The sequence below is a fragment of the Camelus bactrianus genome, chromosome 19, assembly GCF_048773025.1.
Source record: "Camelus bactrianus isolate YW-2024 breed Bactrian camel chromosome 19, ASM4877302v1, whole genome shotgun sequence".
Classification (NCBI taxonomy): domain Eukaryota; kingdom Metazoa; phylum Chordata; class Mammalia; order Artiodactyla; family Camelidae; genus Camelus; species Camelus bactrianus.
This window is the reverse complement of record NC_133557.1, coordinates 37,473,739-37,494,109: the sequence shown is the minus strand read 5'-3', so window position 1 is coordinate 37,494,109 and position 20,371 is coordinate 37,473,739. Positions and strand designations below refer to the sequence as shown.

General features: G+C 50.7%; 1 protein-coding gene across 3 annotated transcripts in view; it reads left to right on the top strand.

Annotated features, from left to right (window-relative positions):
- The window catches only part of DTD1 (D-aminoacyl-tRNA deacylase 1), a 122,808-nt gene that overhangs the window by 20,463 nt on the left and 81,974 nt on the right, over window positions 1-20,371 (top strand). For 2 of the 3 annotated variants that reach the window (XM_074347818.1, XM_074347819.1), the window contains exon 4: window positions 5,246-5,352. In XM_074347818.1, the coding sequence (XP_074203919.1) occupies window positions 5,246-5,352 (107 nt within the window). Of the gene's footprint in view, window positions 1-5,245; window positions 5,353-15,802; window positions 15,884-20,371 lie in introns of those variants that run through there. The other variant, XM_074347820.1, reaches the window with a different exon arrangement.

The window sequence follows — 20,371 nt, the reverse complement described above, 5'->3', positions numbered from 1 at the left end:
GGTCAGAGTCTGCAGGCTCAGCGATTTGGATCCACCCTTAAACTCTAAGGCTGCTCCGGCTGTGTGTCTTTTGTCCCTAGAGGCTCTGAGCTGGGTCAGAACCTTGCTGTGAAGCGCCTCCAGGACCACTCTGCTCCCAGGGTGAGGTCTTCTCCCCTAGTCTGTGTCCTAAGCTGTGTCCAGCCAGGCCCAGCGCAGCACACCAGAGGTTCTGCAGTGAGGTTAAGTGACGATATTAATATATTCTGATAATAAAACACGTGAGAAACTCATAATAAAATGTGAACAACACGGAGATGCACTGAATTTAACTGTTAGCCTTCTCCCATGGTCACAGAAAAGCTACAGGTTTAAGTTCTGTGCCATATTCAAGTTCAAAGACTTTCAAGTCCTAAGGAATGAAAGTCTGAAATCAGATCCCATGGCCTGAAGCCGCCCTCTGTGGTTTCTCATTCGGCAGCTCCCGGGGAGGGAAGTCTGGGTTCTTTCGGCAGCCATGTCCTGGCTCTGTCGCATAGAGGTCCGCGTGGGCCCTTCGGGCCTACAGCACCCACTGCTCTCTTGTGCCTCATTGAGGAGACCGGGCAGCCTTCGACGCAGCTACCCCGGCAGCAGGAGCCCAGGGACTATGAGCGAGGCTGATGCTAGGGACAGCCTCGCCTGGAGCCTCCCTGTTATACACGAAGGGTGACACCAACTGCCTCGAAGCTACCACTTTAGAGCATCAGCTCAGACGGGCATTTAACCTCGCAGCTAGAGGTTGATTTTGGTCCTCAACATTTACCATCCGTTTCCCTGGAAGATGCCCCCTAGTCTTAGGTCTTTGATACGGAATTGGGGTGGCCGCTTTGGTGGCGGGTGCCCTCAGTCTCCTGTGAGGACGCACTTTCCACCCTCGGCTGCAGGGCCTGTCCCCCAGTGTCTCTGACTGCAGAGTCCAAGGCCCAGGGTGGCTGCTGCCTGGAGGAGGGGTCTCCCTCTGAGGACTGAACTGTTGCAGAGCCAAGCAGAGGCCAGCAGTCAGAGGGGACTTGGGCCTGGGGAGAAGCTGCCAGCTTCCAAGGATTGCTGTTCTCACGGTCCTGAATGTGGGATGGTTCTGACCTGCCTGCCTGGGCCTGGCCCTCACTTTCTGAGAAACTTGGCTGCCGGGGCTGTAAGGGCCTGGAACATACCCTGTTTCTGACAATTGAGTATTTCCCCAGCCAGGTTACTTAGGAAATGCTGTTCCTGTAGCCCGGTCTCTGCTGAAGCTCTCAGAGCCCTTACCTCTGCTTGCCTGGCCCCCTTGAGCTGGGTCTGCCACTGTGTTGGCATCCTTGCCCCAGTGGTGGTGGCCATATGGGCTGAGCCTTCTGGGGAGCTGGGGGCCAGGGAGTGCTCTGACTCTGTAGCAGGGACAAAGCTGTCATAGCACTGTGCCCGCTGGGGCCACACTCCCGTGGGGACCAGACTCCTCCAGCCGACTCGCCTAAGCCACATGCTTATTTTGAGCCCCCCAGTTCCACATGTTTGCTTGATTTCTTGGTTCCCAGCCCGTAACTCCTCGTTGGGGTCTCCATCAGTCACACCCTCTTCCCTGCCTGCCCAGGCTCAGAACAGGTTGCAAGTAGAACCAAGAGGAACCCTGGGTGGGTAGGATGCACTGTGATGGTGGAGGGAGCTTGGACGGGCTGGCCTGAGGCTCTGTGGTGTGTGCTGGGGTCCGGGACCCGTTTGCAGTGGGAGGCCGAGCACCAGCTGGGCCACAGCTGCACTGGGCCGACGCCAGAGAGCAGAGAATACGAGCTTTTTGCTCTCCCCATTTTTCTTCCATAGCATGCTGCTTCGGTTTGGTTTACTGCCCCCACCCACCGCAATTTACCACCCTCCCAATTTGCCCGTATGCTGTCCCTCCCGTTGCCCACCTACCACCGTGGTAGGAGTGACCGTGGTAATGTGACTCAGGTTTCCTGGGCGCTGGCTGCCAGGCTCCAGGCTGGTGCCCTGCCTGGACTAAGGCACGTGCTCCCTCCTCGTGGTGACCATGCTGCTGTTGTCCTAGGGCAGCCAGTGGCAGAGATGCGGGGCACGGTTCCTCAGTGGGTGGTACCAGGCAGTCAGGCGTTGTTCAAAGGGGCGTGGACCTCAGCCTTTGCAGGTAAATGGGACGCTCTGGTTTGGGGCTGGTAGGGGCCTCGGACCCTGTAAGCTTGGCCCCAGTGGGGAGTCTTCCTGCTGGAAACATGTGGAACTTATATTTAAAAACAACTTGATTATATCACCATTGGAGCCCAGATGTAGTTTTGTAGATATGTTTCTGTCTTTTAAGGTGATTTTTAAAAATGTTTTTATTTTCCCTGGCCAGTATCATTTTTCTGGGGGCTTTTACTCTTTGATCTGGGCTGGAAAAAATGTTACCATTTTAAGACCTCTTAAAACATGTCTTTGGATTTATTGTCTGTACAAATGGAAATGCAGATAATAGCTCTGTTCCTAACTGAAGAAAAACAGGAAAAGAAGATAAATTTCTTGCTACTTGGAAAGATAAACACAGTGAAGCATATGCCGTGTGTCCTGGCAACAGAAATTCAAGGTCGGAAATAATTCCTTTCCTCCCAAGTCAGCCTGTGGCTTCCCTGAGGAGAGCAGTGGGTTGAAATTTGCTACTAATTGTAGCCATAATTTTAGCCTGTAATTAAACACACGATTTCCTTCCCAGCTGATGTCTTTTTAGCTATTCTGACATGGATAAAACCAAAGCTCTGAAGCTTTGAACGGCCACTTTAACTTGATAGGAAGTCACTGTCATCTGAGCACACTGGCCGCCCGGTGGGAACTAGATTAACCTGGCCTCGAAAAACAGTGAGCAGCTTGGGTTCACAGTTTCCAGTGCTGCTGTCTGTGCTTGAGAGCAGCCAGCGGTTGGTGTGCCCGTTTTGCTCAGACCTCCATGAGGTTAAGGGTCATTGGAGTAGGTGGGGAGGAGTTGAGGCTCGGGGAGGTCCCCTCACTGCGGCGGGTCTGCTATCCGGGACCCGGGACTGAGCCGCCTTCGGGGAGGGAGCTGGAGGGGCCCTGGTCCAGGCCCACCCTGGGAAGCATTTCTCTTCCTCAGCGTGTCTCCCCAAGGTGGTCCGCAACGGAGAGGATGTTCCATGTGAAACGAGGGCCCCCTGCCCTCGGGTTGGGGACCACCAGAGGGAAGAGCAAAGTAGGTTTCTCTCCTCAAGGGTCTTGTGAGCCTGGTCCCCTGGGACGGTGAGGCAGGCTTGGGGTTCCCTGCCTGAGTCTGTGATGTGGCATCTTTGTTCAGGGAGCACCTGGCGGCCCGTGGTTAGGAAGCGTTGCTCTGGTTGTGTCCTGCCTCTCGAACGTGCCTTTTTATGAAGGTGCGAGCAGATGCTGATTTTGCACACTCGTGTGCTGCCGCTGTCCACAGATGTGCTCGGTCTCCTTGAACTCTCACCACAACGTGGGTCCACTCGCAGGTATCCCTGTGGGGCAGGTGAGGAGCTGAGCCGTGGGGAGGTTAAAAAACCCACCCAGGCCTCGGAGCTGACTGGCGGCTGGGCCTGAGTCCTGGACCAGTGTAGCCCCATCCCGGGGGCCTTTCTGATTCCCTCCTCCTCCCCTAAGCAGGGAACTCTGACCCGTCTCTGGCCTCCAGGGTGGGAATTCCTCATGGTCTTACTCTGCCGTTTGTCAGTCACCACCGGGTGCCCATCTGTCCCCCACTGGACCCTGGGGTTCGTGTCTGCACCTCTGAACGGGGTCTTCCGTCTCCAGCGTTGCGCCTGGCACTTAGCTGCTGAGTGAAAAGCAGTGAGTGATTTTTAGGCGGGGAGTGGGTCTCACGCTTCCTCTGCACCTGAATGTGGGAGGGAGCAGAAGAGTTCCTGAAGGTTCTCCGATTCTCAGGGCTCGGGCTGTCTTTACTCCGTGGACCCAGCGCCTTTCTTCCTTCTGGGTCCATCAGGCGTGGTGTGCGGTCACCCTCCGCGCCGCTCACTCGAGCAGGTGTTGGCTCGTGTCATCAGCAGCGTTTAGTCCCAGTGGGGCAGAGGTGCTCGGATGGGCAGACTTGGCCTTCTGGTGATTCTGCAGCGTCAGCTCTTGAAGGCTGGGCTTTCTTTGTAAGTGTCAGCGTTTGGGGGTTGATCAGACAGTTGGAGTGGGTTTGGGTGTTAGAAGGTTTGGAATAGGACATAGACAGGCACTCTTTACTAGGGCAGCCCGTGGCCACCTTGACACCATGCCCTGGGGGACAGGATGGTTCTGCTGCCTCACTGGGGAGAGGGCCATGGGGCAGGGACAGCTGAGCGGCCCCTGCTCTGGGCAGTCCTGTCCTGTGAGGAGCCAGGTGGGTGGCACTTGCCTTTTGACCTCACGGTGAGGGTCCTCCCTCCGCACCTGACACTGAGGGGCCTGCGGGCCACCCCCAGGGCAGTGTATGAGGTTCTCCTTGAGGAGACTTCTAAGCTTTCCCTGCCTTTTATATTTAATATGTTTAAGAATCTTAATTATGAAGCATACAGGTAGCAGACATCAGTGTGCTCGCCAGCCCGGTGGTCACATTTGCTTCATGTCTGTCCGATCCCCCACCCCGCTTTCTCTTCACGTGAATGAATGTTGCTTCCAGCTTGTGTCTGGCTTTCATCTTTCCTGCCCATGTTTTTTCATATGTATGTATTTCTCCATAAATGATACAGCTTGTTTTGAGTATCTGAAACTATCATATAAATGAAGTCATAATGATGTGTCCTCACTGCAGGTAACTTCTTAAATATCACATTATGTGTTTGGGATCTGCCGTGTATTCTGTTGAGGAATGAAGGGAGAGTTTATGCAGCATTCCCCCACCGAGGGACAGTCACTTGGGGTCCACTTTTCCTTTTATAAACACTGCCAGAGTGAACACCCTTGAGTGTTTCCTTTCGTGCAAGAGTTTCCAGGGTAGACCTCCCCAAGCGTGATCTAGGATTGCAGGGTTTGTCTGACTCGCGCTGTACTGAATACAGCACCAAAATGCCCTCCACAGTGGCTCCGCCAGTTTACCTTCTTACTGGTTTGTGTCCTGTGAACCCACATTTCCCCCGACCCTCAGTTTGCAGGTCTCTTCATTCTGCCTGGCCTGAGGGGCATGCAGAGGCCCTCTGCTGTTTGATTTTGCATTTCCCTCCCCCCGGGCTTCTGATCACACTGATCCAGGTGTGCTTTAATCTGAGGTCTCCAGCTCTCGTAACCGTGGGAATTGCTCTTACAGATGGCAAGTTCGGTGCCTACATGCAAGTCCACATTCAGAACGATGGGCCTGTGACCATAGAGCTGGAATCCCCGGCCCCCGGTGCTGCGACCTCCGACCCGAAGCAGGTAAGCCTGGAAGTCAGGTGTCGGCTCTGTCACCTGGGAGCTGGTAACGTCTTTAGGCTTCAGTTTAGTCCCTGGAGCGGTTCTCAGTTTGAGGTAGAGAAAATGCTTCATTGCAGTAACCTCAAATTTATTTTAATACATCCCTCCTCAAGAATGCCCCTGTTTCCCCTGTATTTCCTTAGTGCTGTGACAGGCAGCGACCGTACTTCTGCCTTGCCTCCTCCTGACTCTGGGGTGCACGCACAGTGTCCCCAGTTCTTCGTCCGGGCTGTTCCCGGGGAGGCGCCTTGGCGCCCACACGCCGCTGGGGGGCAGCAGAGGAGCGGCACATCTCCCCTCGGCCCTGGACCCGGCTCCTGAGTGTGGAGTGGCTTTGTGGAGTGGGTTTTATCCAGGTGTGGGTAGATACGCCTCCCGAGGTTCTTTGTAAATCCTCATTTTTCTAAGGCAGTGTCTGACCTGGATTTGCTGCCAACTCTGTAGCTTTCAGGAAAAAATTTAATTAAAATTAAGAAGTCTGTGCTAGTCCTTGTAAGCTGTGTGGTTCTCCTTAGACGCTTAGCAGTTCTGAAGGCTTTAATTAATGCACCCACTTAATGGCCTTGGAGAGGCAGGCGGGCAGGTGGAGGGGGGCGCTGAGGGGCCAGTCTGTGCTTCCTCCCCACCCTCTCCCTCCCTTTCTGGGACTCCTTGAAGTGGAATGAGGCAGGACTGGTGCGGGGAGCCTTATGTAAACTTAAAGCTCTGACCTGTTCACAGCCGTCATTTCTAAGGGGAACATAACCTTCCTTTTTTGTTGCTGAGTATTTGGATTGACGGAGAAGCAGGAACATATCTGACGCAGCCGTGCTGGACTTCAAAGGTGATAGTTGAGGTTCCTGGAATTACTGATAACATTAAAGAAAATCACAAAGGAAAAATCCACATGAGAAGTTAAACTTTATTTTGATGTAATTTGAGACTTTACAGACAAGTTGAAAAGACTCAGGGTTTCTACGCGCTCTCTCCCCAGTGCCCCTGATGCGTTGTCTTACATAACCGTCGTCCGCTCCTCAGAACGTCGGCGTCGATGCTGACGTGGTACTGTTGGCTCCGCTACAAACCTCCTTGTAATTTCACTGGTTTTTTTCTAATGTCTTTTTCTGTTTCAGGATGATCTGGGATCCCACATTGTATTTAGTTGTCATTCTCCTTCGTCTTCTCCAGGCTGTGACAGGTCCTCGGCCTTTCCTTGTCCTCCGTAATCTTGTCACTTTCCAAGAGTACCAGTCTGCTGTTTTGTTGAATGTCCCTCAGTCTGGTTTTCTGTGGTTACATTGAGGTTGTGCATTTGACAGACTCATCCCTGAAAACCACCGTCTTCAGCTCGGTTTCACCGGACCCCGTCCTCTCCTGGGACGCCGCCCCCCCCCCCCCCCCGCCTCCAGCAGCTCCCTCTGCTTTTATTCGATCACTGTTTTCTGGTTTTGGTTTATTATTCCACTTTAACTCTATTTGGAGAAAAAATTTTAGTTGAGTTTTTTTCATTCTAAATATTTTTCTAGAAGTCACAGAATAATGCATTAAATCTTTAGGGTCTTCAACCGCTTTGCAGGAAAGCAGTACCCCTTCTTTTCTTCTTTATCATAAAAAGAACTTTTTAACCTCTAACAAGCCAGGCTACCTTGTTAGGACAAAGAAGTCTTTTATTTTTGTTAATTTTGAATTTTTTAGGCCCTTTCTCTCCAAATGCATGAATGGTCCAGTGTCAGATTCAATTATTTGTTCTAGTTAACAGACTCCAGCAGTCTCGGACCCTAGAAACTGCCCAGACCCCCATCTCCAGCTCCAGTAGACCAGAAAGGGTAGGCACGGAGGGGCCCTTCTGGTGGCGCTGGCTCTGCCCGTGGCCTGTCTCTGCTGTTCCTTCTCAGTTGGAACAGGCTTCCTCTTTGGACATGTAGCTAATTAGTTTGCTTCTGTTTGTGTTTCAAAATGCAGGGTCTTTAAACCATCTGAGCAAATGAACGTGTTTGTGTGTTTATGCATCAAGTGTGTTTTTAGTGTGTGACAGTGTGCTGGGCCCTGAGGGGATGGGGAGGGAGTGCCGTGACCCTGGCCCTGCTCCTAGGGGCAGATTCTGGGAGCGTAAACCTGGAAGGTTAGTAACAGTCTCAGAGGTAAGGAACAGTGTTGACAGTTTAGGACACCATACAAGGCCACCATCTCATTCTCCTCCTTTAAATGCCTTCAGTGCCTTCCAGATGCTTCTGGATTCCAGCAGGAGTTCCCTCCAGTCATCTGCCGCGCTGCGTTCCCAGGCTGCTGTGGCTCCGGCCCGCCTACTGAGCACCAGCTCTCCCTCTGTCCCCACGCTTCACCTCCTCCTGCCTCTGGGCACTGGACTCTGTCTCCTCTGCAGAGGGTGTCCTCTGACCCTGCAGTCCCAAGTGAGCCCCCACTGGCCGCTCTGTTGTTCCAGTGATGTACTTCGCAGCACTGAGCTCCGTCTGTTCCCGTCTGCTTGGTTCCTGATTTCCCGTGTGTCCACCACACTCTGCAAACCCCAGCCCTCCGGGTCGTGTTCAGGGCCCGGGGGTGAGCCTGGCGCGCAGTTTGTTTTGGAATCATGTGTCCTGGGACCGGGAGCTGCGTGTCTGTGAGTGTCCTGGGTTCCAAGGAGGCTGATGCCGCAGCGGGCCGGCCTGGCCTCTCTGGGGGCTGGCGGTTTTAGCTGACTTCTGAGGATGCGAGGGGCTGCGGAGGAGGCATTCTCAGTGGTTCTTTCCAGCAGGGCTAGATTCTTGTTTTTCAGAGCCCAGCGCTCTGCTCATGGGCGATGCAGCTATGCTGGTGGAGACTGGGCTGGTAAGGGTGGCTAGTTGTTGGCCTGCCTTCACGGGGCTCTGCTTGTGTCGGAAGTGGCAGCCCCTGCCCATTTCCCTCGCCGCATCGGCACCCAGTGCAGGGCGGGGCTGTGGTGCAGGTCCCATGATGTTCCTGGCGGAGACAAGAAGGTGGGAGCAGAGCCTTAGTTCTCGCCCTGAGGAGCATCCTTCCTGGGGGAATGGGGTGTGGAAGCAGCTGCAGAAGCACCAGCAGAAGTTTCCCTGTTGCATTTTTGTGGAAGGACACAGTTCTGTGAGGAACATCCGAGTATGACCTAGAGGAGGTGGCTGGTGCGCGAGTTCTCCCGCGGGTGGCTGGGCGTGGGAGGTTTCAGCCCCCGGGCCAGCCCTTCCTGACAGAAACTGACTGTCGCTCTGGTTTCATCCCAGTTGCTTCCTCTCCGTGCGGGCGTCTCCTTGAGTCTCTCCGGCCTGGGTCTGCACGTGGGTGAGAGCAGACGAGGCTTTGCTGGTGAGGAGGGGCGTTCCCTACCTGGGGGCTCTTTCCCGGGACCCAGGGCCCTCCCAGTTCGTGGTGTGGCCATTGATTATTTATAGTTTCATGTTTTTAGTGCGGTTGTGAACCTCACTTAGTGGAAATGCTGGAAGGAGCTGAAAGAAAGGAACCTTCAAACGCACATCTTTGAATTGGTGCACTTGCTTATGGACAAATCAGTGGGATGAGCTGACCACTGAAACACGGTGCCCAAGCTTTTAATTTTCTGCTTCTCTGAGTATCACCCTCGCCTCACCTAGAGCTGTCTCCGTCCCCTCAGCCTGGAAACCGTGGGAGGTCTGCGTGGAGACACTGGTGGCTTCTGTAGGGTCAGAGGGAACCATGTTGGCTGGAGAGGGGCTGGGGACAGAGCGCCATCCAGCCTCACTACTGGGACTCCCAGGGACAGGGGTGTCTCTTCAGTAGCACATGGCGCGGGCTGCAGAAGGCGAAGCGGAGGACAGCCCAGGTCCCAGGCAGCAGCCCCGTCACAGGCGCGGGAAGAGGGGTCTCAGTTCCGCACGGCTGTCGGAGGGGCCGTCTCTGAGGAGCGTTCTGAGTAGAAGGAAGAGCTCTGTTGATGCCCACAGGTTTGCATTTCTCCGCAGAAGGGCATTTATTGAAATGTATGTATTCCCTTTTTCATCCTTTTCCAGGCTTGAGCGCCAGACGCGAACTCCCCAGTCTGTTGGTTTCAGCTCGAGGTTTTGCGGGGCCTGAGCCTGAGCCGGGCTCCAGCTGACCCGCTGCAGAGGCTGCCTCCAGGGCACCAGGTCCTGCCCTTCATCAAGTCACAGGGTCATTTTGTCACGTGATTTATAGGACAGATGTCGACTGAGGGGCCAGCTTTGTTTATACGGAAATGTGATTCAGACAAAAGGGGGAACTTAGCAAGAGCATCCTTGTCACAGAGTTTTTGTTGCTCTTCCGTTCATCCTTGTCACTAGCTCTCCGTTGGTACCTGCCAGACCCCTGAGGCTGTGGAATCACCCCAGTTTTCTTGTCCTTTCAGCGGCAACGTCCCCTTTCCTGTGTTAGGACACAGATGGCCCCCTGGGGAGGGCTCGGGTGAAGGCTGTGGGCCCCCCTGCTCACAGCAACCGGGCCTCTGCCGGTGGCTGGTAGCCCGGGGCGCCCTGCCCGGGGCCTGTGTGACAGCTGGTCGGAGAGGTCAGGAACCGCGCAGAAGTTTCCACGCAGAAGTTTCCACGCAGGCTGGCTCCAGGTTGGGGAGCTGCGAGGGCTGACCTTTGCTTTACCATTTCAATTTGTTTCCATATAGATGCTTGCCCTAAATGGGTACACCACAGGGTTCAAAAAAAGCCCTTCCAAGAGATACGTGACTCTCTGCCTGAGACTGATTAACTGATCAGTCGGTTGATCTTCGTCTCACTGTCTCAAATCCATAACGTGTCACCGAAATTGCAAAAGTTGAAAAGGGTTTGTTTTCTGGAATATGGCTGGTAAGTTAAAAACTGTGATCGTCTCCTCTTCTACCTTGGTGCAGAAAACATTTCTTAATCTCCAGCTGGAGCAAAACATCTGTTTTGCTTTGAACGGCTCTCTCAGGGCACTAACAGTGCCCTTACGGTTTAAAGGCTTTGTTTCTGTGCTCTTCCTGTGTATGTGTTTTGGGCAGATTCTTAGTTATTTTAACCTTCTAATCTCATTTGTGGATGTGTTAAAAAAACAAACTCCTTATGTTACTGACATGACCTGCCAGAGTTGAACTAACATCTTTTTTGTTCCGAGGGGAGGCATGACCTGCCAGAGTTGAACTAACATCTTTTTTGTTCCGAGGGGAGGGAGGTCAAGTTATCCTGCCAGCGATTTATACACTGGGCACAGCAGTAATTTAATAATTGGAGATTCTTAGGTTTTCAGCTAATTTATTAGGAACTTTACAGTCCCAGGTAATTGTAGAAAATGTTCGGCCAGTCAGTGGTGTTTTGTAGAAAGCCTCGTTCGAACTCTGTGTTACCAATGGAGAGACAGAGAATGATCTGGAAGTGATAGAAATAAAAAATGAAGCTCTTCCTATAATTTTTTAAAAAGGACTGCTCAGTAGTTAAAACTGTTAACTTCACAGAGGTGTTTGGCCAGCGTTTGTCAGTCTGACTGACAAAGGGTTTATCTCGTTCAATCCAGTTGGTCTTTAAGAGAAGGGGAGAGAAGGTGTGAATTGGGTCACGCGGACTTTCAGGGGTTCACAAACTGCCCTGGGCGCGCCCTGCAGGTGTTCGATGTGTCTGTTTGTGCGAGTGCCTTTGCTGGGAGGGCCTGGGGCTTTCCTCAGAGTCTCCAAAGGCCCCAGCAGAGTGAAGTACCAGGGGGCTGGGGGCTGTTGTGTGCAGGGATTACACGCGGGCCCACTGACTCGATACCTCCAGGGGTTCGCGTTGAAAGGCAGAGCCTTGGACCCCCCCGCCCCAGGTTTTCTGAACCAGAGTTCCTGGCGTGTCTGGATGTGGGAGGCAGACGAGTAGCTGATTCGCTCCTAACCAGGTCTCCCGAGTGCCTCACGCTCCCCAGTGTCTCGGAGCTGTGGGACGGGAGGCGGCCGGACAGTCCGAGGTGGCCGTCTTATCTGCTCTGGGCGTTGGTCTCTTCTGGACCATCCCCCCCCGCCACCCCCAAACCGCTGAAATGCCTGAAAATACTTTATAACCTGTGTCACTGCAGCTGCCAGGAGGCAGGATGGCTGGGCTGGAATATTGAGGTCACACGTGAGGCCGTTGTCATTCATCAGTGCCCCTCAGTCCCTCGGCATACTCACAGCCGAGATGGAAACGTTCCCAGAGCGTGGAGCCTTCTTGGCACAGTCACACGTGTGCCAGGGAGAAGCCGATTGAGCAGCAGCTGCTCGACACGTCGGTGACGATGACGGCCCCTCTGCTGAGTGACACCGAGGCACGAGGCATGTGCTGCGGGACGACTTGTTTCTCAAGGGAGGTGAGCCCTACGCTTGGGCGAGATGGCCATGGTGCAGCCTCCTGCAGGTTTTAGTTGAAAAGCAACGTACAGTTCTCTTGTTTTTTGGGGTACCAGACATGGACTGCCTTTCTCATTAATTATTGATCGACTTCCTGGTCGACTGAGTGATTGGACTAGGATAAAAACCCAGGGTGCTCAACACCGAAGTCTTTGCTTGGAGAATTGCAGTTTAATGAAATGCATGGATGTCGAGGCTTCGTGGGCAGTGGACTGGTCTTTTATGTTTAACCACACACGAGACCGGATTGTCGTGCAGGCCGGGGAAGGGGTGGTGGGGGTACAGTGTGGAGCCCCTGCAGCAGGTGGATGGGAGCTGTGGGCAGAATCCGGACACACCCTGGAGGCTCTCAGCTGCGCTGCTGCTCCGCCTCCCACCAGAGAGCTTTTCTAGAAATGACTCATGTTTGAATTTTTTGTACCGTGGTTTGAGCCTTAGGACGCCGTGCAAAGTCTGGCCTCCCAGAGTTCACTATACGAAGGACCCCGTTCCCGCCTCCAGTGCGGGATGTGAAGGGGTTCTGAGTTTCTTTGAGTTTCTATGGTAAGATCAGACACTAGACGTCAAGGGGTGTGACGCTCACCCTGGTCCTGAGTCATTCCTGGCCACAGACGGGACGTAAAACCAGAACCTCTTTTTGATGGAGTTAAAACAAAAAGCAAACTTTAGGGATTCCGTTCCCCTTCTTCAGGTCAGTGTAAGGACAGGTGCTTCATGGCTGCCCAGCTTTCCCTCCGTGCAAGAAACTTTAATTATAAGAAGAAATTGTAAAAAGCCCAAGAAGCAACATTTACATTGAATTTGATTTATGTATACCATTTAGCTTATGTTGTCAGGGCAGTTTCTAAATCTAAGTGTTTGGAGCTTGTCAGAGAAAAGAAAGGATTTATTCCCTGGTGTTCACTGATTGTGGAAATTGTGGAAGTGATTGTCAGAGGCGTGGAGCGCAGACCCAGGGCTGGACGAGGTGGTGGTGCCCAGACGCCAGGTTCCCCTCGCTGGTGGTGGGTCAAGAATCTCACAGTGGCCACTTTCCACTGGCCTGGTTCCACCAGCTTCGTTACTTTTGCCAATGTGAACCGCAAAAGAATGGCTCTTCTGTGAAGATTCTTCTTGGAAAGTGCGCTCCTTTGACTCCTTTCCATAAAATGTGAAGTTAATTTCTTTTTCTATTTTGAATCATGAAAGTGAAGTCTGGCAGCCCCACTTCCTGTGGAGTGGAAAGATCTGAGTGTGTAGCCTCGGGTGTTTTTTTTTTTTAAGTAATATTTTTATTGAAGTATAGCCAACTTACAATGTTGTGTCAGTTTCTGGTGTGCAGCATAATGCTTCAGTCAGATGTGAACATGCATGTATTCATTTTCATATTCTTTTTCACCGTAAGTTGCTAGATATTGAATATAGTTTCCTGCTTTATACACTATGAACTTGTTTATCTATTCTATGTATGTCAGTACCTGCAAATCTTGAACTCCCAATTTATCCCTTCCTCTCTCCTCCCCTCTGTCCGGTAACCACAAGTTTGTTCTCTATGTCTGAGAGCCTGTTTCTGTTTTGCAAGTAACTTCGTCTATCTTTTTTTTTTTTTTTTTAGATTCCTCATATAAGTGATATCATATGGTATTTATCTTCCTGGCTTACCTTCATGTCGTATGACCATCTCCAGGTCCATCCATGTTGCTGTAAATGGCATTATTTTATTATTGTTTATGGCTGAGTAGTATTCCATTATGTAAATATACCACAGCTTCTTTATCCAGTCATTTGTCAATGGACATTTAGGTTGTTTCCATGTCTTGGCTATTGTAAATAGTGCTGCTATGAACATTGGTGTGCAGGTGTCTTTTTGAATTAAGTTTCCCTCCAGTTAAATGCCCAGGAGTGGGATTGCAGGATCATATGGTACATCTATTTTTAGTCTTTTGAGGAATCTCCACTGTTTTCCATAGTGGCTGCAGCAAACTCCATTCCCACCAGCAGTGTAGGAGGGTTCCCTTTTCTCTACAGCCTCTCCAGCATTTATCATTTGTGAACTTTTGAATGATGGCCATTCTGACTGGTGTGAGGTGATACCTCATTGTAGTTTTGATTTGCAGTTCTCTGATAATTAGCAATATTGAGCATATTTCCATGTGCCTATTGGCCATCTGTTTGTCTTCATTGGTGGCCTTGTTTTTATTTCCACGTCCCCTGCTCCGGGGAGTGATGTGTCTGACACGGAGGACCCCAAGCCGTGGTTCTGCCTGGGAGCGCTTTTGACTTCACTGAGGCCAGAGGCCACTGCTGACTGTGGTGCCATTGCTGGGTCATGAAACCTTTGGGGAATAAATACAATTTCTATAAAATTTTATTTCCAAATCCAAACTAGATCTGGCCTTATGCTCTGTGGATTCTTTTTTTTTTTTTCTTTTCTTTCATTTCAGATTGCTCCTTTGCCCCCTTCTTTTTCTCCTGGGACTAGTCTCTTATTGTCATTTTTAAAATTTCATGCCATTAGTGTTTTACCTGGAAAGTACCAGGTTAGAAATGTTATTTTTCATTAGTAGGTTTTTATAATATTCCTGGGTAGAAAGATATTTTTGTAGAAACGGTTCTTTTCCTGTCTTTTATTTTTCTCATGAGCCATAAAATAGCATTTTTGTATCGCTTTCTGTTATGTATAAGACATAAAATCAATACCTTTTAAAAAATTAGAAGTTTAAGCAAAAGTTTAAGTTACATTCAAGTTGCTTTTGACTGTACTCTCTCATTCCCAGAGCTAATACCATTAATAAGCTTTATGAGTTTTCTTCTAGACTTTATAAAAATACATTTACTTACACGTACTGATAGAAAATACACGTGGTATCTCTGAGTGTGTTTATGTCTTATGTTATATTATTTAAAAAAAACTGTAAAATATACATAATATAAAACTTACCATTTTAATCAGTTTATTGTTTTCGTGAGTACAATTCAGTGCCATTAAGGACATTAACATTGTTTTGCAGTTGCCACCACCTTCTATCTCCAGACCTTTTTCATCTTCCTAGACCGATACTCTGCCCATTAAACACTAACCCCCTTTGCCCTCCTCCCAGCCCCTGGTAAGCAGTCTTTTTGTCTCTATGAATTTGACTTCCCTAGAGACCTCAAGTAAGTGGAATCATACAATATTTGTCCTTTGTGCCTGGCTTATTTCGCTTAGCATAATGTATTCAGGGTTCATCATGCTGTAGCATGTATCCTAATTTCATTCCTTTTCAAGGCCAAATCATGTTCTGTTTGTATAGAGCACATTTTGTTGATTCGTTTGTCCACTGATGGACATTTGGGTTGTTTCCACTTTTGGCTGTAGTGAATAACGCTGCTGTGGACATGAGTGTGCAAATATCTGTTTGACTCCCTGCTTTCCATTTTTTGGGCGTATACTTAGAAATGGATTATATTCATAATTCTTCATTTTATTTTTTTGAGGATTTGCTGTATCATTTCCCACAGTGGCCGTACCATTTCACATTCCCACCAACAGTGCACAAGGGTTCCAGTTTCTCCACATCCTCCCCAGCACTTGTTATTTCCTGGTTTTGCTTTTTTAAAATAATAGTCACCCTCATGGGTGTTAGGTGATGTCTCATTGTGGTTTTGATTTGCTTTTCTCTAATGCCTAGTGATGTTGAGCATCTTTTAATGTGCTTAATGGCCATTTCTTATATCTTTTTTGGGGAAATAGCTATCCAGGTGCTTTGCCCATTTTTGAATTGGGCTATTTGTTTTGTTGGTGAGTTGTTGGAATTCTTTATCTATTCTGGACATTAACCTTTTATCAGGTATATGATTTGAAAATCTCTTCTCCCATTCCGTGGGTTGTCTTTTCATTCTTAATTGTGTCCTTTGATGCACAGAAGTTTTACATTTTGATGAAGTCCTGTTTATCAACTTTTTCTGTTGGCAGTGTGGTTGGTGTCATAACCAAGAAATTGTTGCCAAATCCAATGTCATGAAGGTTTTCTCCTTTGTTTTCCTGTAAGAGTTTTATAATTGAGCTCTTAATGTTTATTTTCACTTAATTTTTGTATGTGGTGTGAAATGACTCTTGTGATGTTTTGCTTGCAGACAAGTTGGAGGAACAGAACCACAGACTTTGTTCTGGAGCCATGTGAGAGCAAGCTGCTCACCTGATGCCCCATCACCCCCAGAACATGAGCGTGTTTCCTGCCAACAAAGACATTGTCTTACAGAAGTCCAAAGCATCCATTAAAATCAGAAAGTTATCATTGGCATTTTAATACCCTCTGATCCTCAGACCCCGCTCACATTTCAGCCGTTACCCCGGTAGCTGGGCTTTCCTGGTGGTTCAGAATCACGTGTTGCACTCAGTTGTCAGACGCCCTTAGTTTCCTTCATTCTAGATCAGCTCCTTAGTCTTTCCTTCATTTCCATGACCTTGACTCCTGCGAAGAGTACAGGCCAGTTGTTTTGAAATATGTTCCTCATTTTGGGTTTCCTTAGGATTTCATTTAGGGTGCATGTATGTGTGCGCATACGTACATGTGTGTATGTGTTCATACGTACAAGTGTGTGCACGTATACGTACACGCATGCATCATGCGCGCACATACATGTGTGTATGTGCATGTGTGCACAACCCACGCATGTGTATGTGTGCACATGTATGCGTATGCAAGTGTACGTGTGCACATATGTAGAAGCGTGTGTGTGTATGTGCATGTGTGCACATGCCCTTGACCTAGGTGGTGCTGCACTGCATTTGCTTCCTGGATCGTGCTTCTTTCCCCACCCAGCAGTGTCACTGAGTGTTGCATCTACAGCTGTTTCACTCAGTTTAGCTGCAAGATAGGATTCGGTCTTGTGAATATACCGAATGTATCAGAGATACATGCATATATCAAAACTGCTTTTGATTAGTTGTTCTCCTTTTGACGGCCTTAGGGGTTGTGGCAGTGTTTTGCTGTTATGAACAACAGTGTGACGTCCTTGTTTACATTTCTTTTGTTGATGTAGATTTTCTAAGCAATAGACCTTTATTATTTAAAATTTGGACTATCTCAAGCATGCTCAACGTACGGAGAGTGACAGAACCGCACTGAACTGCAGCAGATGTTAATATTGGCTCTAAGATCTTTAAGTTGGTAAAGTTGTCACCCCATTCAGTAAATGGGGGTTTTACTGAGACTTGTTCAACGTTGGTGTCTCGCTGAGTGAGAATTACTGTTAGTGAAGAAATTGCCTCAAAAGTAATTTTTTTTAAGAGAGAGGTATTTTAGGAAAAGAAGTCGATCTAAAAACCAGAAAGTGAAGGCCTACCACCCAAATGTGAACCATGAATAAAATACCATGTAGGCCCAGCCAGCTTTTCTTTTAGGCTTCCTTTGTGTCTTTCTTAATAGAATTTAATAAAATGAAACAGGAGGAGGACTCACCGAAGGTTAAGAATAATGGACCTGAAAGACTTGCTTGGCACCTGGGGAGACTGTTTCTCAGCTTGGATCCCTTCCATGGCTCTGGCATCGGGTGAGTGAGAAGTGCCTTCAGGAATCCATTGCACACCAGCTTCCGTCCCCAGGGTAGATTTGTGAGAAGTTAATTCCACACTCGCATGTGATGTCAGGTTAATCAAGGGAGGGAGGAAGGACGGAATCCGGTCAGAGCCCAGCTTGCGCCACGAGCCACGGCCCGTGGGATTCTCCAAAGAGAAATGAGCACGTACGTTCAGGACTCGGAGGGCAGCAGTGGGGAGTGGGGGCAGGCGCCGCCTTGGAGCTTGCTGAGGTGTCTCACTTGTCACCTGAGGAGATGGGACCACGGAGAAGGAGGCTCCTGCCTCCTAATTCCCGCACCTGCCAGACACGCTGCGGGTCGTGCTGGACCGCAGAGCCCTGGACCACTCACAGCCCTCGGCGAGGAGCGGGCCGTGCAGCCGGCAAGGGGTGTCTCCCCGCAGAAGTGGAGAAATGCGATGCCCTGAAACAGCAGCTCCGACAGGCTGTGGAGACGCGGGCTCAGGACCTAGCGGTGAGGTCTCCACCTCTTGTCGCTGGGCGTTTCCTGGGTGTCGGTCTTAATGCTAAGTGACATCCTTAGGAGAGCACCCCCCGGCTTGTCTGGTAACGGTGGGCGACAGGAACCACGGAGGTCTCTTAATGTTGAAACTGCAGAGGAGTCCTGCTCCTGGCTGAAGTGGTGTTTGGTGGCGATGTGGCTTTCACTGTTTAAGTCATGCTGCCTGGATTGTGGAGAGGAAAAAGGGAAGACGCTCTCAGCCCGAAGGACTGTGGCAGCGACAGTAAACGCACCAGCAGCTAGTTTGGGGCTTTTGGGGAGTCGCTGTACTGTTTGAAGTTCTGTATATTTTAAGGCTATAAATATGCAACAGCAGTATTCCACATCCAGCCGGGCGGTCACCGCAGTGGGATTCCGGTGTGCAGAGGACTCCTGAGGGTTTCCTGGCCGCTGTCTGGGGTGCAGCGTTTTCGGCATTTGAAGTGGTGCCGTCTGGGGCCTCAGACCGCTGCTGTGGGCCTGCAGGCCGGCAGGTGCCGTGTCATGGGGACCAGCTCACGTTCGTCCCCAAGGCCGGAAAGAGACCAAGGCAGAAGTCAGCCCTCTCTGGGCAAAGGTGAGAGCAGGGCGGCCATGTCTGACCTTCCCCCTTCACCTTGTCTTATGGCTGCAAGGCCCAGGATGAGCTGGTGGCTGGCTTTGGTCTGGCATTTTTTCCTTAGGAGGCTGAAGTGCCCTTGGCGGAAGAACGTTACCGTGAGCTTGTGCTGCGGACGTGCCAGGGTGAGCCTGTGGTCAGCATCTGGTGGGGAGGGAGGGAGGGTTTCCAGGCCTCTTGTGGCCCAGGTCTACTGTTCACCCTGTCTGCCTCTCTATCAAAGCCTGTGGCGATACCCGAAATGCAGAGTGTAGCTTTGTCCTTCCTTGATTCTCCCTCCCGAAGGCCCCTGATGAGTCTGGAGGAAGGAAAGGTCCTCAGCAGGGCTGGCATTTGGGTTCCAGAGAATTCTGGCCTGACTGCTGCCGGGTGACCTTGGCCACATCACCCAGCCCCTCAGATTTGGTGTCTTTCTGGGCCAGGTCAGGGGCCTTTCTGGCTCTAGGAATGCGTGATTCTGCAGTGTTGAGAGTTGGCCGTTTGTGGGACCTCCTTCATCTGCTCTTCCTGGCTCTCTGTTGACACTGTTCATTTGCTTTTTCAGACTCACACTCAGAACAGTTTCACAGTCTCCCCTGGGGACTCTTAGAAACTGGGCTCCCTTTTTTTTAAAAAAATTAATTAATTTTTTTGGAGGGGGGAGGTAATCAGATTATTTATTTATTTAGATGGAGGTACCGGGGATTGAACCCAGGGCCTCGTGCATGCTAAGCATGTGCTCTACCACTGAGCTGGACCCTCCCCCTGTGCTCCCTGATGGAAATCAGATGCCGGCAGAGGAGGGCGCGTCAGTGCTCCACGTCAGCCCTGCCCCTCTTAAACGGACCACTTCCACTGGGCTTTAACCTCAGCTTAGTGGAACAAAGCGAAGCCCTACCAGCGGGGAACAGAATCCTGTCTTCCTCTGCTTCTCTAATCAGTCAATCCGAAAGTCTCAAAGGCCAAGTATTTCAGAAATAACAAATGCAAGTAACATTTGCATTACAAATATCTGTCTTCCAAAGTGCATTGCAGTTTTTGGGGCTTTGTGTAGGAGGGTGATTTCTGTACTCGACCATGACTGTCAAAATTGGTTCAGTGTTCTCCACTTATTTCCTTCCCACCAATATTTGCTGTCACTTTCCAGGTGCTGGATTCCGTGCGAGTCATGGGTACAAGGAAGAGAAGTAAGGCCTGGTGTCTTCAGAAGGCTTGCATTTTAATGAAGTTCTGAGGGGACATCACTGGCCTGGTGCGGAGGGAGAGAGTGGAATGCAGAGAGCCTTGGGTGGGGAGTGGTCGTCAGAATGTGTCCATGAGCGGATGTCAGACATCTGAGTTGCATCTTGAGAAATGAGGAGTCTTGAGAGGTGGGGCGGAAGCTGTAAGCACGAACGAGTGGAGGGAGGCAGAACCTGCCTGGTGGGGTAATAAGCGGTTGAGTCTGGTGGGGCAGGAATGCTGTGTGTGCTGGGGAGGCCAGCGAGCCTGGGGAGGCAGGCGGGTGACATCGGTGGGCAGTGTCCCGCTCGGGACTTGAGGCTGGGTCCTCTGGCGGGGGGCAGCCACTGTGGAGAGTTCAGCAGGGTGAGAAGGTCACGTGTGCTGTTGCAGCAGGGTGGCAGGTAGATGGGACTGGGCAGGACAGGAGGGGCAGTGGGGCCTGAGAGGTGAGCCCTACCCCAGTCCAGCGAGGCAGGAGCAGAGTGTGAACCAGACGGCAGGGGCGACGGTGAGGCAGGGAATGGGGGACTGGTGGACAGTGGAGGATGGGGGTGGTCAGGGATGGCTTGGGTTTCTGGTGGAGGTGACTAGGGGATGGTGGAGTCATTGTCCTGGATGGGGCCCTCGTCAGAAGCCGTACCTCTAAAAGGTCTCTTCTGTTCCCAGAGTTACTGTGGGTCCTACAGGACCAGCTCTGTTTGTACGTCTGTCTCTTCTCTCTGGTGCTCTCAGTTTTCCTCAAGTGCCTAGTGACCCTTGGATGTTGGTTCGTATTTATGGATCAAGGACCAGGTCACTTG